Source organism: Leucoraja erinacea, chromosome 2 (assembly GCF_028641065.1).
Source record: "Leucoraja erinacea ecotype New England chromosome 2, Leri_hhj_1, whole genome shotgun sequence".
Lineage (NCBI taxonomy): Eukaryota > Metazoa > Chordata > Chondrichthyes > Rajiformes > Rajidae > Leucoraja > Leucoraja erinaceus.
The window spans coordinates 113,977,623-113,995,995 of NC_073378.1; the positions used below are offsets into that span (position 1 = coordinate 113,977,623).

The following is an 18,373-nucleotide window of genomic DNA, read 5'->3' on the forward strand; positions in this document are numbered from 1 at the left end:
TAACATTCATGGCATCACTACTCCCAAGAAACCCCAGGAGCACTATATTCTTGTGTAGAATTAATGACTAATCACCAATCAAGATGACTTTGTTCTGTTAGTTCAATGTTAATCGTTTTAGCAGGGCTTCATTACAGGAGTTTCGAAAGAGCAAAGAGACATTAATCATGGTTCAACAAACCAATAAAACCATGACATCAGGCTTTATGGATCCAGACAGCAGCTATTCCCATGTAATAGTTAATGTTAAACTAAGGCATTTACAATCCAGAAATGATAATTGCCAAAAAAAGGATGCTGTACAGGAAGGAGAAGAGTCAGTTACAGAGCATGGAAATAGGCCCTTCGGCCCACTTCAACAAAGCTGACTAAGGTATCTACTTCAGCTAATTCCATTTGCTTGCATTGGGACCTTATCCTTTAAATTTTTTCCTATCTATGTACCTGTATAAATGTCTTTCAAATGTTGTAATTTTTCCCCATCTCTACAGCTCTTCTCTGGCAGATCATTCCATACAAGTGGCACCTTCTATATGAAATAGTTGATGCACTCCTACCCTGTATTTCCCTTCCCTGAGATGCTTTTAAAATCTTTCCCCTATCATCTTAAACCCATGCCCTTTAGTTTCAGACTCCTTTATCTTGTGGGGGAAACATCTGCCTCTCCTTATTAATCAAGCCCTCCAGTCATAGTTACATCCTCATGAATCTTTTATGCACCTTTCCTATACTCTATAACCATCAAATGTGCATTGCTAACTATCCATAATCAGTCTATGCGTTTCCAAATGCAAATAAATCCTCTCTTTCAGAATTCCAATAAATTCTCCCACCATTGAAGTACAATTCACCAGCCCGTACTTCCTTGACTTATCCCTGCTGTCCTTCCTAAATAGACACAACATTAGCTGTCTTCCAGTCTTTCAGAATCTCATTGGTGGCTAAAGAAGATGCAGCATTCCCTGCCTCCCTCGCTTCCCATAACATCTTTGGATACACTTGGTCATGCCCTGGGAATGTATCCATGTTTATCACCTCCTTTACAATGTGGATATGCTCCAGTGTATTGCAGCCTCCTCCCCTGAACTTACATGGTCATAGGTCCTTCTCCAGGATAATTACAGGCAAGTAGTATTCATTTAAGAGCCTGCCCTTTTTCCATGGCCCCACACATGAATTACTGCACTGATCATTCATGAGATCTACTCTCTCCTACCCTTTTAATCTTCATATACATAGTCTCTTTCAGGATTTTCCTTTACTAATCTACCAGAGCTCTCTACCCTTTGCTTTCCTGATTTCCCCCTTGAAAAATAATACAATGAACATTGACCCTGCAAGTTAGAAATGTAACTTTTTTTAACCCACCAGTAAAACTGCTCCTGTCCTATTACCAAAGTGCACATAATATAAGGTGGTGGAAAGTTATCTATAGGTTAATCTGGCTTGTTCACCCATGACTATGACATCTAGTTTATAATGTGGCGATGTGTGAGATGGCTAATAGGGCCAATCTGGCATCAAAGGTTCCTTGCACACAGGTGACAGAGGTTCTTGATTTCTGAGATTCCCTTTTCCCTCCATTCTAGCTTCCTCATATGAACCATCACCACTTTTATGCAAGTATATCAAACAAGCAAATCCAATTCTTGTTGTTCTCAGTGGTGTGTATCACTGATACAACACTTTTGAGATGTGTTAAGCGTCTTTAAAACTCTTTCTGTTTAATATGTGATCATTTGCCTTCAGGCAACTCTCCGTAAAGTAGCTGCTTCTTCAGACATATCCTGCCAACCTCATCTGTGATTCTTTCAGCAATGTGTAATAAATCAGCCATGATTGAACGACAGAGCTGACTCAATGGGCCAAATGGCCTAATTCTGCTCTATGTCTTCCGGTGTAGATGCTGGAGAAATTGGTTTGGGACAAAATCTTATGTTAGCAGTTGACACGGTGTACTCTGCACAGACAGGTAATGAAAAAGAGCGAGGCCCTCAGCTCTTTGAGGTGTGAGGTTTTCGGATAGCACAATAAAGACCATTTGACTATGCAATTTAGGTTTGAAACTATAGGTCATTTTGCTACATTAGAGTATGCCAGAGATATGGAAAAATGTGATGTCAACCAAGAACTATATTTAAATTCTACCTTCCTAAATAAAACAAAAATGATATTTCATTCTTCCCTGTAATACAAGACGTGGACTAGAATCTGACTTGCTCATCGAGTTTAGAAAACCTGACCTGCTGTAAAATAATCAAATGTAGCATTCTGCCAAGATTAAGAGGCTCCCCATGCACCCTACCTCGAGACATACTGTAGCATCTTCCCCTGCAAGGCAGTAGAGAATTGTTGTGCTATCCTAGAATAATTTGAAACACAAAACATGTCGATTTTGAATTTTTTGCTCGCCGGTAAAATTTCAAGTTGCTATACTATGGGCCATTTTTAGAAAGCTGTGGATCATCTTCTTACCTTTTGCACATCTGACAATGCAGTGCGTCCTTTTGGGAGTCTTGATGGCAAATTTTGCCACAGAGTGGACAGAAGCTGTGGTCTTGTTGCTGATAACAACTAGCACAAAGTGAACAGTTGTAGTGCCAATGAGTGCTGTTCCGTGTGCCACATTCAACACATACCCTGCAATTCTGAAGTAAAATGTAGGGCATTAAACCTTTTGCGTTAGTGAAATACAACAAATAAATATAAATAACCAAACAAAGCAAACCAATTAATGACCCAACTGAACAAGGTGATTTACAAATGATGAAACTGAAAATCTGAAACAAAAATTAGCAAATAAGTACACAACGCAGTCAACATCTGCAAAGAATAAAGACATTTTTGTTCTTTATAGATGCTGCCTAATCAGTTGTATTATCACAATCAATTTTTGCTACTGTGTACGATGAGTTAGCAGCCTCAGAAACATCCGATTTCATCTGCGAACAATGTTATTATAAGAAACATTTCTGATGAATTCTCACATGTGCAGAAATCAGGGGTATAGCAGCATGTTATCTTACACCATTTTCATCCACAACTCCTTGTGGTAATTTTGCTGTCGTGTGAACAAGATGCCGGGATTAGTTCCCAGGTTACACGAGAGGTGGTACTTGTGAAAGGAAATCCGAGGAGTGTAAAAATAGGCAAGTCAAGCCTTAGTAATGGACTACTATTGAAACAGTGAGTGAAATAGTTGGAACATGTTCATCCAGCAGCTAAAATGCAACTTTAGAACCTACGGCGGATTGAAAATCCAGTGGTTGTATAAAATCGGAACAATGGCGGAAGTAAAGAGAACATGCAATGAAGAAACACACTTCAGTCCATCATCTCACCTTACAGATACCTTCGGAGATTTAGTCTTGAATCATTCCAACTCCTCGCAAGATGGCAACAGTCTACCAAATGTTATGGGCATCATTTGCTGTGCTAAGTGCAGTCCATTAATAGTAAAGGCATGCACTTAACACAGTGAATGATGCCTGTGACGTTCAGTAAACCGGTACTAACTTTGAAGAAGTTTGAAGATTTGACAAATAATGAAGTTTCATGCAATTTCATTTTTTGCGTAGGATGGCAAGGCCAATATTTTTATTCACATAGTCAGTGCTAAAACGTGACAGGTTTTTCTTTGAAACACAATCCCTGCATCAAATGCTCAGTGTCAGGGTACCGTTTATGGTTCCTTACCATCCATCTCACAATAGTATCACCTTCCCAATCTCCCTCCCTAAAAACACTACACTTAAAGAATTTTTTTTTTTCATTTCAGCCATGGGTCGGATTGACGCTTAGCATCTATTTACCAAATGATAACCAATTTTGTGATGCAGACTTTAACCCAAAGTCAAGTTAATAATTCAATAATGTTTTACTCGTACAGCATGCTTCAGACCTACTGCTGACAGGGGGCACATTTCAGAGGACTATATGGGGAACTGCAGGCACAAACTCACATTGCTTCTGGGGACAAGGTTCGCTGGTGTGATGCTGCAGTGATTGACAGGTGCTCCTGTGTATACAGCATATGCCAAAAACTATTACTGAAGCACTGTACCTGAAAATTGGAGGAAAAAATAACACTGACAGAGACACGAGCAGGAGACATGAAAGGAAGGCCAGTTCAGATTAAAGGTATACCTACAGCACATAATGTTAGCACGTCTGAAGATTTCAACATCCAACATCAAATGCAGGATACAATTTAAGTTATGCCACAAATCAAACAAAATTCCCTTTTTCTTTTCTGATCATGAATACAAACATTTACAGCAAGGGTACGAATCCTGTGTTTTGAAAGCTGTATTGCTCGGTGCTTAATTTCAAAGAGGTTAATAACGTGTCACATCAGTATGTTTATAAACTAATCTAATTACAATGGTATAGAAGTGACTTTGAGCCATAATACCCAGCACTAAGTCAGCATTGATGACCACTAAATATAATAAATTCCACACCACCTGTATTTGCCTTCAAGGAATCTAGAACATTGTTGGACAAATTTATTATCTTGGCAACAATACAAAACAAGAGCCTCTTGGGAAAAAGGAGTCAAAAACCATTTGCTGGTATCATCAAGGATAAATAAATAATGAAACAGATCAAAAGCAGCTAAACTTAAGCTTAGATTTTAAAAACCTAGAGTGAATAAGAGGCTGAGTTTAAAACAATCTTTGTGATAATGCAAGTAGAACAATGGAAAATGTATCCTTGCGTCCCTCGGTTTACTTGCGTAAACTGTTTTCTATAAAGTTTCTGATAACCCACATACAACCTCACATACTCTTCTTCCATTTCAATCTTAATTGGCCTCCTTTTTTCATGCCTGAACATCAATAATAGCAGGCCTAGTCTGGTCTTAATCGTAAGTCAGCACTCTTTGTTTTTTAAATGGTGGAAAGGACTTTCAACAATTCATGAAACTCTTTCCTCTCATCTTTTCCCAGCTCCCAATGGTTTTTCAATTAGACAATTCTGAACATGCATCAAAGTTAAAACTGGTCTTAAAAAAAATTTGGATAAATCAGCTGCAACATGACTTCCAACTTTTATACTTAATACCCCAACTGATAAAGACAATTATTCAACACACCTTCTTTACCACCCTATCTACTTGTATCATACTTCCAAGAACAATAGACTTGCACCCACCACCACCTTCTCACAATCATTCTGTACAATAATGCGCCGCAGGAATCTGCTTTTAATTGTATACCTTCCTGTTACAATGGACCTCCAAATGTGCAACACTTCACATTTGTCTGGATTACGCTCCATATGCTGCATTTCTCTGTTAATATCGATATCCTGCTGCCTCCTTGGCCAACCTCCTCACCATCTGAAAAAGCAGCTATCCCCGTGTTGTCTGCAAATTTACTCATGAGACCTTGTACGTTTTTTGTCTTATACAAATCACTTGCATAAATTGCAGACAAGTGAGGTCCCAGCACTGACCCCTGTGGATAATCATTGATCACAGCCCTTCAATCAAAATAATAACTTCCCACCACTACATGGTCTACTCTGGACAAACCAATTTTGAATCCAAACTATCATGTTCACATGGATCCCATGTCTCAATCTTCATATCAGCCTACCTTCAAGGACCTTATCAAATGGTTTACTGAAATCCACAAAGATAACATCCACTGCCCTACCCTCAATCAACTTTGTCACTTCCTCTAAATACATTTTTTTTAAGATAGAACCTCCCCCTCATAAAGCCATACTATCACTAATAAGAACCATTTCAGGGATGATCAACCTCAGAACCTGGTATAAAACACGAATAAAGATGCAAAGGAGCAACAAAGGTCAGTCATGAAATACTAACATCCAATGGTACCAGATGAAAATCCTAGCTGATCTTAAACAGCTGAAGTTAGAATCCAGATGGTCGCCTTCCTTATCAAAATAATTAGCAAGTTATCGGCAAGTACAGCCTAGACTTTAAAATCAGATGCAGGAGGCTGCTATTGAAGGCAGCCAATAATGGAAATATTTTTTGGAGGGGGGGGGGGGGGGGAGTTGAGAAGATGTACACATGGCAAAGGACAGGGTGGAGGGGATTTAATTCAATTTTGAAAAATGGTTTTATAAAATTAACCTTCCTTGGTCTCTTGCAGTCTGCCGCGAGATTCTTTATACAGTAATATACAAATTACCATAATATTCTGAAACATGTGTTAATCAGATTTGCTTATGTTTGGTGCAACGTTAGCAAACCGAATGGTAGATAAATATAACAGGTTTAAATTATCACTCACTTTACACCTCCAGCCATTTGTTGGTATTGACTCCATTGCAGGTTGAAGACAAAACGTATGATAGCCTTTGTCACATATGTCACAAACCAACATTTTACTGTCATCACCTGGATGTCTGAAAGAATGCAAAATGATAAAATTTAAAAAAGTTTTGCTTTTTGTAAAACCAGAACCGTTTGACCTCTAAGGGTTGCAGCAAAGTCTGGTCTTTAAAACCATACAGGTGATGCAGCCCAAATCAAATATTCCGCAGTCTCTTGTGTCTCTAAACATTTAGATTCTGGAAGATGGTACAACAATCTGCTGGAGGAAGTCATTGGGTAAAGCAGCATCTATATGTGGAACAGCATCACATATTTTGCTTGGGCAGCTTGCAGCCCAGTGGTATGAATATTGATTTATCTAACTTCAGGTAGCATCGGAATTCCCTCTTTTTCTATCCCTCCCCCACCTAACTCACTGTGGTGGATGTTAATTTGTGTTTATTGTGTGTTTTTGTCATTTTTACTATATGTAGGACTGCAAGGCAATAAAATTTCGTTCAGACTGCAAGGTCTGAATGACAATAAAGGCTACTTTGACTTTGACTAAGTCGCACTAGCTTCTCATTTTCAACCACCAAACAGCTAACAATGCCTGTTTCCTTTATCACCGTTACTTTTTTTGCATATCTTTCATTCATTGGTCTTTATCTCTCTACATCATCATCGATGTCTCTCGTTTCCCTTATCCCTAACCAGTCTGAAGAAGGGTCTCGACCCAAAATGTCACCTATTCCTTCTCTCCAGAGATGCTGCCTGTCCTGCTGAGTTACTCCAGCATTTTGTGTCAATTTTCTGTGTGTGGAAAATTCTGTTGGAGGAAAACTTCAAAGTTGGCAGTACTGATGCACGGACTCAACCCAAACTGTCGACCATTCCTTTCCACAGATGCTGCCTGACTGCTTGAATTCCTCAAGCAGATCATTTATTGATTCTGAAAATTTACTTCACGCACCACTACTGACTCAGATTCAACATCGGAAAATGTCTTCAAGTTGCATAAGAACTATTGCCGGAGTATGGAGTATTAATGGAAGGGCATTTTGTTACAACTTCACACAGCACAGAGATCACATTTGAGGTACTGTCAACAGTTTTGGTGTCCATATTTAAGATAAAAAACTGCACGGGCGGGTCACTCGGTTAATTTCTGGGATGAAGGAATTGATGTATGAAGGAAGGCTGAGACGGTTGAGCACATGCTCCCTGAGTCTGCAGTGCAGATGTTCTACCAATCGGTGGTAGCCAGTGCCATCTTCTTCGCTGCCGTGTGCTGGGTTCAGGCTGTGGACTCAAATAGGATCAACAAACTCATCAGGTAGGATGGCTCCGTCCTTGGGGTGGGGGGGGGGGAGAAGTTGGATTCATGGGAGGTGGTCTAGGAGGGGAGCATCCTGGACAATACAGCTCATCCCCTCCATGACACACTGGTCATCATTCGAGTATCTTCAACAACAGACTGGTTCCACCAAAATGCAGGACAGATGCCACAGGAGATCCTTCTTTCTTCCCTGTGGCTATCAATCTTTACAACTCCTCACCTTTCTGTTGTGGGGTAGACCGAGACTGACTCCTCCCCCCCCCCCCCTCCAATCTTTGCATATCCTCCAAGCCTTTTCACTCGTCACTTTAATTTCATGTTTCATATATTCTGGAATTTATGAAAACGCCATTTCATATTTAATGGTTAAAGCTCTTTAATTTCATGTTTTGTGTATTCTGTGTTTTCATGACTTGGCAGATCAATTTCCCTCCCTGGGATAAATAAAGTTCTTATGAATCTTATGAAAAAGGTGATTTTATTGAAATGCACTAGGTGGATTTGCAGGGTGGATCCTGAAAGAATGTTTTTCTCATGGAGGCATCAAGAAACAGGAACCTGGTCTCAGAAAAGGGGCTGTCTGCTTCAGAGACAATGAGTAATTTCTTCACATAACAGGGCCCCTTATCTTTGGAATTACTTACTGTAGAGACCCATGGAAATGAAGTAATTGAATATAGTCACACAGTGATGGCAGATATTTAAATTACACGGGAATAAAGGATATGGGAAAATGGATTTGGGACCAAGACCGGATTTGCCATGGTCTCACTGAAAGGCAGAGCAAGCTGGAGGGATCGAATGGTCTGTCCCCACTTGTTTTATATGTCACAAAATGGAAAAGAAACTCTAAATGCAGATATCAAACAAAAATACCAATTTCTAACATCTAATCTGAAACGGGAATGACTCCCTTGTTCCACATTTCAATTACCATAATTACATAATTTATGATGCGATTCATGTTGCACTAAAGTAGTATTACCATTTTATTTTTTAAAATCTTGCTCCGCATTAAAAGCGAAGCTTCTAACATGGAATTTACCTGCAGGTCTGGCAGATTTTGCACTCTGGACACTGCCACCCAGCCCGTTTCAAAGGTGTCACAGCTATGTCTAGACAAGCTCCATGGTAATGTTGACCACAGCTAGTGCAGAAAAGCTGATCTAAAAGTTCCCCAGGGCTATCACATACAGCACAATTTGATTCTTCCTTGGCTGAAAAAAAATTAGCAACAGTTACTCAAGTGCCATTTAAAGACATAATGAGTGTAATAACTTGACAATCACTGGTTATGGTCAAACCCGTATTGAAAAAGAGTTTCCCGATATTATTTGAATGGTCTTTAATTGAAGCAACTAAGTCAGAACTCAACACCTGACAAATTTCTCCGTTAGAAAGGCAAGCTGGCTCTTTCATCTTCAGTTGACTGATTTTTACCGTTTTAAGGATTAGTTCCACCCATAATGGGCCAGCGTAAAATGACCTGGAGAAAAAAAATCTCTTGGTTGCATTTGTATAGTGGTGAATAGTGAGACATACATGAGATGTTTCAATAAACTTCCTAATTTGGAAATGTTAACAAGAATGGAATATCACTTGGATTTCCATCCCTACTTCCTGATACACCAACCTTTCTGAGGAGTTGGCATGTTGAATTTGGGTTATATTTTGAAATTTCTCTTCTAAGATGCTGCTATATGAATAATAAATCAGAGCAGAAATAGACCACGTGCCTACATTTCACACTGTCATACAATAAGATTACGGACGATCTGTAAAAGTTAATGTTGCAATTCCCTCCCCTGCCCGTACCTTCTTTCCTTATTCCCAGCAGACCCATTTTCCCCAAATGGTACAGCTCTGGAGTTTCAGGTTGACCCTTCTCATTAAACACTTAAGTGGGACACAAATTCGCAATCTTGATCCAGGGAGCTGGGTGCACCACTCCCATTGTTATCAGACTACTGAATGGTCCTTCCATAAGCTAAGACGTACTCCTGATCTACCAACTTACGTCATTGCAGACCTTGTACCTTTTTTTTAATCTGCCCTTTCTCTGTAACTATGATGCTGTAACACTACACTCTGGTATATTTTCTTTATATTACCTGTGGTACGTATATGACTTGACTGTACTTGTGTACTGTATATTTGTTTGCATAGCATGCAAACAAAGTTTTTATCTGGATCTCAGTATAGTGTGACAATAATAAACCAATACCAATCCAAAATAATGTTGTCTACACCGCTGAAGCTCTGATGTCTGCCACCACTTGTAGAAATTTATTTTAGGACGTTAAAGGGGCTGTCCCACTTGGGCGACCTAATTGGCGAGTTTAGAAGAGTTTGAAAAAATGACATGCTGAAGACCTCCTTCGACTATGTAGAAGACCTCCTTCAACTATGTTGAAGACCAGCTTCGACTAGCTACGACTAACTTTGGGAAAATTGGACACTGAATAGTGGAGAGTGAAAACGACCTCCTTCGACCTCCCTTCAACTATGATGAAGACTATCTACGACTACCTTCGACTACCCTTGATTACTTCTGACTAACATGCCGACATACTACGGCTAAACCTACGAGTAAAAAAAGTATTGATTTTTTTTCCATGGCAACCTTTTTTTACTCGCGGGCATTTTTTAACATATTGAAAAAAACACTGCGACCTAGCTGAGGCCTCGAGTACGCGGAGACCACTCTTGAGCATGAAGGAGAGTTACGAAGACCTCCTACGACCTCGTGTCGACCATGCTGCGAGTATGAGTCAAGGGCAACCTCGCCAGGACTCGCGGATTAGGTAGCCCAAGTGGGACAGGCCCTTAACCTTGAGAAAACAATTATAAGTACCTCCACTATTTGGACTGAATCATTCAACTTAGTTCCCAAAAGCTCAAATAAATTTGAGCATAAATAAGTCCATTACTCCGAATACCTCCAGGAAGATAACTAGCATTTTGAGAAGGTGAAAAAGTAATCAATAAATTAACACATGAAGGCACCAGGGTCTGATATGCCAAACGACCCCACATTTGTCATTCCATGTGGCAATGTAAACACATTTTGTACAGTCTGTTATGGCTAAATTGCAGCCTTTGGACAACTGTCTGAAGCCAAAAGCTTTAGGGAATGGAATAATGGCCCACTTTCCAAATGCATTCTTGACTTTCCCATTGTTTATATATTTGAAACATAATTCGCTAAAGGCAGCAATTATATCAACCTTGCCAAAGTGAGCAGTTCATTTTAATTACGTTAATATATAATAATTGTTGTCTTTATTAAAATGCCATTAGTTAAATTAATTCAATTAATGTATGTTCACTGTTTGGAAAACATCACATCAGAAAAGGACTTGGAATGCAGTTGCACTCACATCTTTCAGGAGCCTGATCAATGTGTTCTGGACAGAGGAGCGTAAGAGTTCTAATATCCTGAAAAGTACCGGCTCCAGCTGCACATGGATAGTGGTATAGCTGATTACAATTCACTTCTGAGCATTTGATGGTGGCTCCAAGGTGTTTACAGTATGCACAATGCTGAAAAAGAAAGATATGTATGTTAAAATAAGAAAATTAAATGCAAATTTAATACCCTGCAATAAATATTGGTTACCCGTGATCATCTAAAGAATTGTGCATTTGCACTACAGACACCTCCATTTGGTTTTCAGACTGTTCCCAAACTGTCAGCAGAATAAAAGTGAACAAAACCAATCAGCTAGGTCATCTTTTTCAAACTCCAACAATTTAGAGTCAAGATAACAGCTGGCAACAAAAAAAATGCTTTAACCATTTAATTTAATATGAAATGGCGATTCCATAATTGTATTACTCAGGTAGCTAGATATTAAAGGAGTATATTGAAGGGATTATTTCTCTGCAACTCTGTACTACTCCCTGATGTAACTGCCTGTAATTTCATGACTTCCACTTAAGCACCCAAGTCCTGCATTGTGGTCAACTGTTCATTGCTGTTTTGCTGATTGCATTCTGAATTAGTCTCCACAAAGATTGGAATCAGGCAATTCCTCACCATTTATGGGTGGGAATCTGCTCAAACAACATACGGCAAGAAATTGGGTAAAAGGAAAAGTTTTCCAATCATCTCATTAGACAATGTCTGTAAGGGACCATGGTCTATAGACTTTAGAGATACAATGTGGAAATAGTTCCTTTGGCCCACTGAGTCTGAGCTGACCTCCGATCACCCCGTACACGACACACTAGGAATAATTTACAATTTTTACTGGCCAATTAATCTACAAACCTGTACGTCTTTGTGGAGTGTGGGAGAAAATTGGAGCATCCGCAGAAAACCCACAAAGCCACAGGGAGAATGTATAAACTCCATACAGACAGCACCCTTAGTTAGGATTGGACCCGGGTCTGACTGCACCACTGTGCCGCCCTTGTATAGACAACAAAAAGCGTCCCTTAGAAGTGTGGAGAGAGGGGCTTGTATGCATTGTTCTTCATAAAACTAATGCCAGTTGAGATCACATAATGTAATAGTGCAGACATGGAAGATTTTAGAGCTTCAGATTTTCTATGAAATTTGCTTACAAAAAATGGAATATTGAGTATATTGCAAAAATTGGGTGAAATGAATAATCTGATTTATGATAATTTCTGAGCCAGGCTCTCAAAAACACTGAAAATGCAAAACTTGCACGTTATCATCACCTGACCAAGGACCTGTTATTATAGTGGCAATGTGATAAAAGAAAACTTGACCGAAGGAATATCGAAAATTTGTTAAACACTCAAATTTAACACGTGTTGCTCTTATTCTTTATCTCGCAAATTTAAATCTCTGACATTAATTTACTCTGAACCCATTTCCTTTCGTACAATATAGTTCTAAGCGAAGAGAGATCTATTTCATGCAATTAAGCTGCATGCAACTATCCTCCATTCACTGCAGTTTCTGGAGTGATCACTCTTCCCTTTTTGGTATAAAAGTTGCCTTCATTTTAGGTCATATTTGCTTAATTCTTTATTAAACAGAATATTTTTCTTCCAAGGAAATTGATTTTGATTGCTATACAATCAATTCTCTGCTGTCACGCCAGCAGTATACTTGGCACAATTCTACCGTTGCTTATGAAACTATTTTCAATGCACATTCTGTCTGTTTACTTTTCTGTACAAAACCAGGTAGGCACAAGACAACACAATTTCAGCTGACAAATAACCTCTCTGATTTACTTGCATTATTTCACTGAAGCAGTCACTGTCTGTAGTAAAGATTAAAAAGTAGGCAATTTGTCCCTTCAAGCCTGTTCTGTCAATCATCAAAATCATGGCTGATCTTCTACCATAACAAACATTTTTCTGTTCATCCTCATATACAGGTATCAATTCCCTTAATATCCAGAAAACTATCAATATCTGTTTAGAACATTGACTGAGCTTCTACAGTCCTCCAGGGTGGGGAATTCCAAAAGATTTACTACCATCTGCATGAAGAAGCTTCTCATTTCACCCAAAATCGCCTAACTCTTGTCGTATATTTTACAGTTGTCTTTTAGAAAGCAAGCTCATATAAAAATGTACGGATTTATTTTCCCTTTCTTCACCAGGTTTTATATTTTTTTGAAAATTGACTCCGCATTAAAAGCACTCATGGTTGCGCAGCTGTGTCTCAAGACCTGTTCCATGAATGTGAACACACATGCGAGCCAGCACATCATGAGGAAATACTGCTGTATTCTGGATCAAATTTTGAACTGCAGGTCCTGTCCCTTCAAGGGCATTAATAATCCCATGGCACAACTCTGAATCAACCAAGTGTTTACTTCAAGTTGCCAGCTAGCTTTTACCACTAAAAGAACATTTAACTAATCTTCCAAGCCCCTTTTTGACATGTCAAATCGTCACTTTTTCATGAAAGTCACAACACTTCAAAAATATTGCTTTGGCTACGAAAAGCTTAGGGACATCCCAAAGTCATGAGGTGTAACATAAACACATTTTTCTTTTTTGATTAAACGGAGAGGCATACAGTACAATTAGGCTCCATTCAGAGCTTTATTCAATTGCTGCAGTTTACAATGTTGAGAATGTGTCTCAGTTTGCTGTATTGTACTCTAAGAAAAGCAAATAATTTTCATCAGTTGAATTGATTCGGCGATGTCAATTATACTGAAGCTTTCAAATAAAGATACATTTCTCAAACATTCAATCAGAAACACTAACAGATCAACAGATATAGTGTTATGGTCAGTTAGTGGATGAGGCTTATGTAAGGAAACGGTTTAGATATGTAGAGTTGGCAACTGTAAATCTTTATTTCATAAAGGAGCTATCAGAGGAGGTGGTTGAGACAGGTACTATAACAACATTTAAAAGACATTTGGACAGAGAAAAGGTTTAGAGGAATATGGGCCAAACACAGGAAAATAGGACAAGCTTAGATGAGGCATCTTGGTTGGCATGGACAAGTTGGGTCATAGGATGTGTTTCCGTGCTGTATGAGCGGCACAGTGGTGCAGAGGTAGAGCTGCTTCTTTACAGCGCCAGAGACCCGGGTACGATCCTGACTACTGGGGTTGTCTGTACGGAATTTGTACATCCTCCCTGTGACCATGTGAGGTTTCTCCGGTTTCCTCTCATACTCCAAAGACGTACAGGTTTGTAGGTAAAATTGGCTTCACTAAAATTGTAATGTCCCCCTGATGTGTAGGATAGTACTAGTGTACAGGGTGATCGCTTGTTGGTGTGGACTCAGCAAGACGAAGTGTTTACGCACTGTCTCTCTAAAGTCTAAATCATTGCTCGATAAACCCGTTTTACTGATGTGCCCATTTGTCTCAACTGACAATAATGCTTCCACCCTGCCTTGAATAGAGCAATGAGTTTTGGTAGATGAACTGATTATGTTTTGCGACGAGGTCCAGCCAGAGATATTTCTGTAATGTACCTTTAAGTGATTCTGCAAACACAATTAAAATTATCTATAGTCAGCCAGATCCTCAAAGGAGTCATTTTAACTTTGTGATTGTGGATTGGAGGAAGAGCAATAGACATCACTCGAGGTATTCATCAAGTAACCTTTCCCCAGAAGTTCAACCTCAGAGCAGCTGCAGCAATTGTGCTGATTAATTGATTATTATATCATCTCTGCTCACTCTATACCAATCTATCAATATATGCGTTTCCCAAAGGATATGACTCTTGCACTGGGAAATTTAGGGAAAACCTTAGGCCAGACTTTCTTGCGTAAAACTGAGACGAATAATGAACAACTAATGAGACGCCAACCGACAGTGACCACACATGCACAGTTAAATTTACAAATCTAAGTTCCTATATGATATGCTGTGCACTTCCTAAAGCACCTTATTCAACTACACTGAGATCCTGCACTTAGTTATCACTTACCAAATACACCAAAACTAGAACCTTTCTATTCTGATTAAAAACTCACTGCAAGTCTTAATTAGTTTAGTTTAATTTTGTTTAGCTTATTGTCACATGTACCCAGGTACAATGAAAAACTTTTTGTTACGTGCTATTCAGTCAGTGGAAAGAGTATACATAACAATTGAGCCGTCCAGTGTACAGATACAAGATTACAGTACACTTATCTGTTTACGATAAACTAAAGCAATCTATACAAGATTGGAATTTCATTCCTTCATCTTTAATTTTATTTTTTATAACATTTAAGAAAATCATTTTATGATGGTCAAGAACTAAAATTGAAATGGAGCAGCAAACATCTATCCAATAATAGATTCAGTCTATTGAAATTGACTGCTGCTGCAGACAGAAGCCACCCACGGATGGACAAGGTAACCATGCCCAAGAAAAACAAGGCAATCAATAAAGGGCGATGAAATAGCACAGTTGGTATCCCCAACTGCCTCACAACACCAGAGACCCAGGTTCGATCCTGACCTGGGGTGCAGTCTGTGTGGAGTTTGCACATTCTCACTGTGACCACGTGGATTTCCTCCGAGTGCTCCGGTTTCCTCCCACATCTCAAAGATGCGTGGGTTTATATGTTAATTGACCTCTGTAAATTGTCCCAACTGTGTTGGTTGGTAGTGAATGCGAAAGTGGGATGACAGAGCTAGCGTGAATGGGTGATCAATGGTCAGCACGGAATCAGTGAGCCAAAGTTTCCAGGCTGAGTCTTTCAATCAAAAATAGTAAAGGGAGAAACAAAGGAGCTGGCTCAGGATTTCAAGCAGAGTATGAAAAAAAAACAAAACATGACAGTCTTCCTTCATCTGATGTGTAACTCTATTAACAAAAAACCTAGAAGTATCTTCTTGTGTTTTATATACACTGTACAAGTTTGAACTATCATAGGATATTCAGGTGAAAAACATGGAATAAATGTCACTTTAAAGCTTAGTCTGTGCCAACTGGTATCCAGCACAGTCGTTCACAGATTGATTCGTGCAGCAATCGTCAGACTGATTTTTAAATACATTGGAGTCCCTGCAGAACACCTTCGCTGCAAGATATGTAGATTTTAAATGAGGGCAATTCATTGCATTTCTTCTATCAAGGGAGTCATTAACCAAAACATATTTGTTATTTCAGCACAATTAGTGGGTTGTGTGGAGGAGGAATGAATCTGGAGAATAGTATATAGACAGAAGATAAGTTTAACCATCTAACTTAGATGTTATTCTCTATATCTCAAACAAACTCCTTCTAAATGTACTCCAGGATTTAAAAGCTGTTACCACTAAATAAGCTTAAACTCCTGAAGACCTACTGAAATACTTTATGCCCAGCTCTTGATTGTTCACACATTATACTCTTACACATGATGACATTTTAATGAATAAACTCAATTTGCTTCTCTTTCCCCACTCTACCTTCTGCCTTATCCCCAACAGCCTATGGGTGTATGAACCAAACAATTTCCTGCGCCATCTGTTGCTACAAATTTTTTATGCAATATGGATTTCACAGCTTTGATCTCAACTGGTTTTACTGCCACATAGCTGGAAACTATCACCTTTTTATTAGTTGCTGACTTGCATCTCACAACCCACAACATTAAGGAGAAGAGTGCTAAACAGTCAGAAGAAACCTGAAGAGTGAACATTGTACTAAATCAGGTTTGTACGAGAATTGAACTTTGTTGTGGACTTTTTTTTTGCTGCCCAATAGATGGAAATATTCAGTCAACTGTGTGAGAGCTGTTTTTCTGAAAATGCTATCCGCTGCGCGTTGCATATTAAAAAATTCAGAATATTGTCGCATAAACTAGGGTGGAAGAAATACATTTTCACATGAAGTTCAGACTAAACAGTATACATAGTAATGATAGCTACAACAATAAATACAAAACACAGAACAGTGTCGATTTTAATGCTATCTGAAGTAACACCAGTGCCCCTCAAGGATGAATTCTCCGCCCTTTACTATACACCCAATACTCTCACGACTGTGCGGCAAAATTCTTCTGCAGTGAGCTGGATTTCAAAAATGGCGAGATGGAGTACAGGAGAGATCACCAACCTGTGCTGGCCCAACCACAATGACGCTACAGTCAAGAAAGCACACCAGCACCTCTATTTCCTCAGAAGGCAAAGGAAGTTTACCACACAAAAATTGTTATAGAATTTTAGAAAGCTATAGAAAGCATCCTATCCGGATACCACAGCCAAATTTAACAATTGTTCAGCTTAAGATCCCAGGAATTAGCCAACAGCTGTGGAAGCAGCCTAGTCAATCACACAACCCAGCCTCCTCACACCGACTACATCCACACTTCATGGTACTTCAGGAAAGCAGCTAACATAATCAAGTTACCCCTCACAGCTAACATAATCAAGCAGCTAACATAATCAAGTTACCACTCACACCCTGGTCATTCCCTCTACTTCCATCTCCCGTTGTGCAGAATATGCAAAAGCTTGAAAGCATACCAACAGATTCAAGAACAGCTTCTTTCCTGCTATTACCAGACCCTTCGAACAGGCTAAGGATGTATTCACAATCTCCCGATCTACATTGTGGATCTTGCACTATTTTTAAATCTGAACAATCTCTGTAGCTGTAATACTAAATTCTGCACTGTTGTTATTTTGTCTTTTTTCACAGCCATTCAAGGCATCCCAGTACCCATGACAATAAAAAAATCTATGGCAACAATACCAGAAATATGAAAGTGCAGTAATAGAAGAACCTAATGAGGTATAGTTAAGAATAAAAATGCATGGCAAGTTCTCTGGGACGGGGTTTTGAAAGAGGTGAATGTTTCAGAAATCTGATAGCAATGGGGAAGAACCTGTTCCGTAGTCTAGATGTTGAGGTTTTCATGCTACAATATTTTCACCTTGAAAGAAGATGAGAGAAAAGAGAATACCCAGGGTGGCAGACACCCATCCAGTCTTACTAATACCATGCACCATATGATGGACAAGATGGAAGAAAGTAAAGTGGACGCCTTGTAGAGGATGCAGGTTGACCTGGATGCTGTCTGGTACAGAATGTATTACCTATAAGGAGAGGTTGGATTGCATTCTCTGGAGCATCTGAAACGTAAATGAGACCTGATCCTGATAAATATATATGTAAAACTATGCAGAGGTAAGGTGGAAGGACCATTTTTCCTAGGGAACAAATGTCTATCATGCAACGGCAAAAAACAAAGTGCTGGGTGAACTCAACATCTGTGGAGGGAATGGACAGATGACGTCTCGGGTCATGACCCTAGTTCAGTCTGAAGATGGTGCCTGGTTCGCACTGCCAGGGTGACATAG

General features: G+C 39.3%; 1 protein-coding gene across 10 annotated transcripts in view; it reads right to left on the reverse strand.

Moving 5' to 3' along the window:
- Positions 1–18,373, reverse strand: part of kmt2ca (lysine (K)-specific methyltransferase 2Ca) — a 342,802-nt gene that overhangs the window by 177,778 nt on the left and 146,651 nt on the right. For 9 of the 10 annotated variants that reach the window (XM_055664129.1, XM_055664136.1, XM_055664092.1 and 6 more), the window contains exons 9-13: positions 11,015–11,177; positions 8,680–8,851; positions 6,273–6,387; positions 2,476–2,648; positions 2,306–2,362 (exon numbers count right to left, since the gene is read on the reverse strand). In XM_055664129.1, coding sequence (XP_055520104.1) covers positions 2,306–2,362; positions 2,476–2,648; positions 6,273–6,387; positions 8,680–8,851; positions 11,015–11,177 — 680 coding nt within the window. The remainder of the gene's footprint in view (positions 1–2,305; positions 2,363–2,475; positions 2,649–6,272; positions 6,388–8,679; positions 8,852–11,014; positions 11,178–18,373) is intronic. The other variant, XM_055664102.1, reaches the window with a different exon arrangement.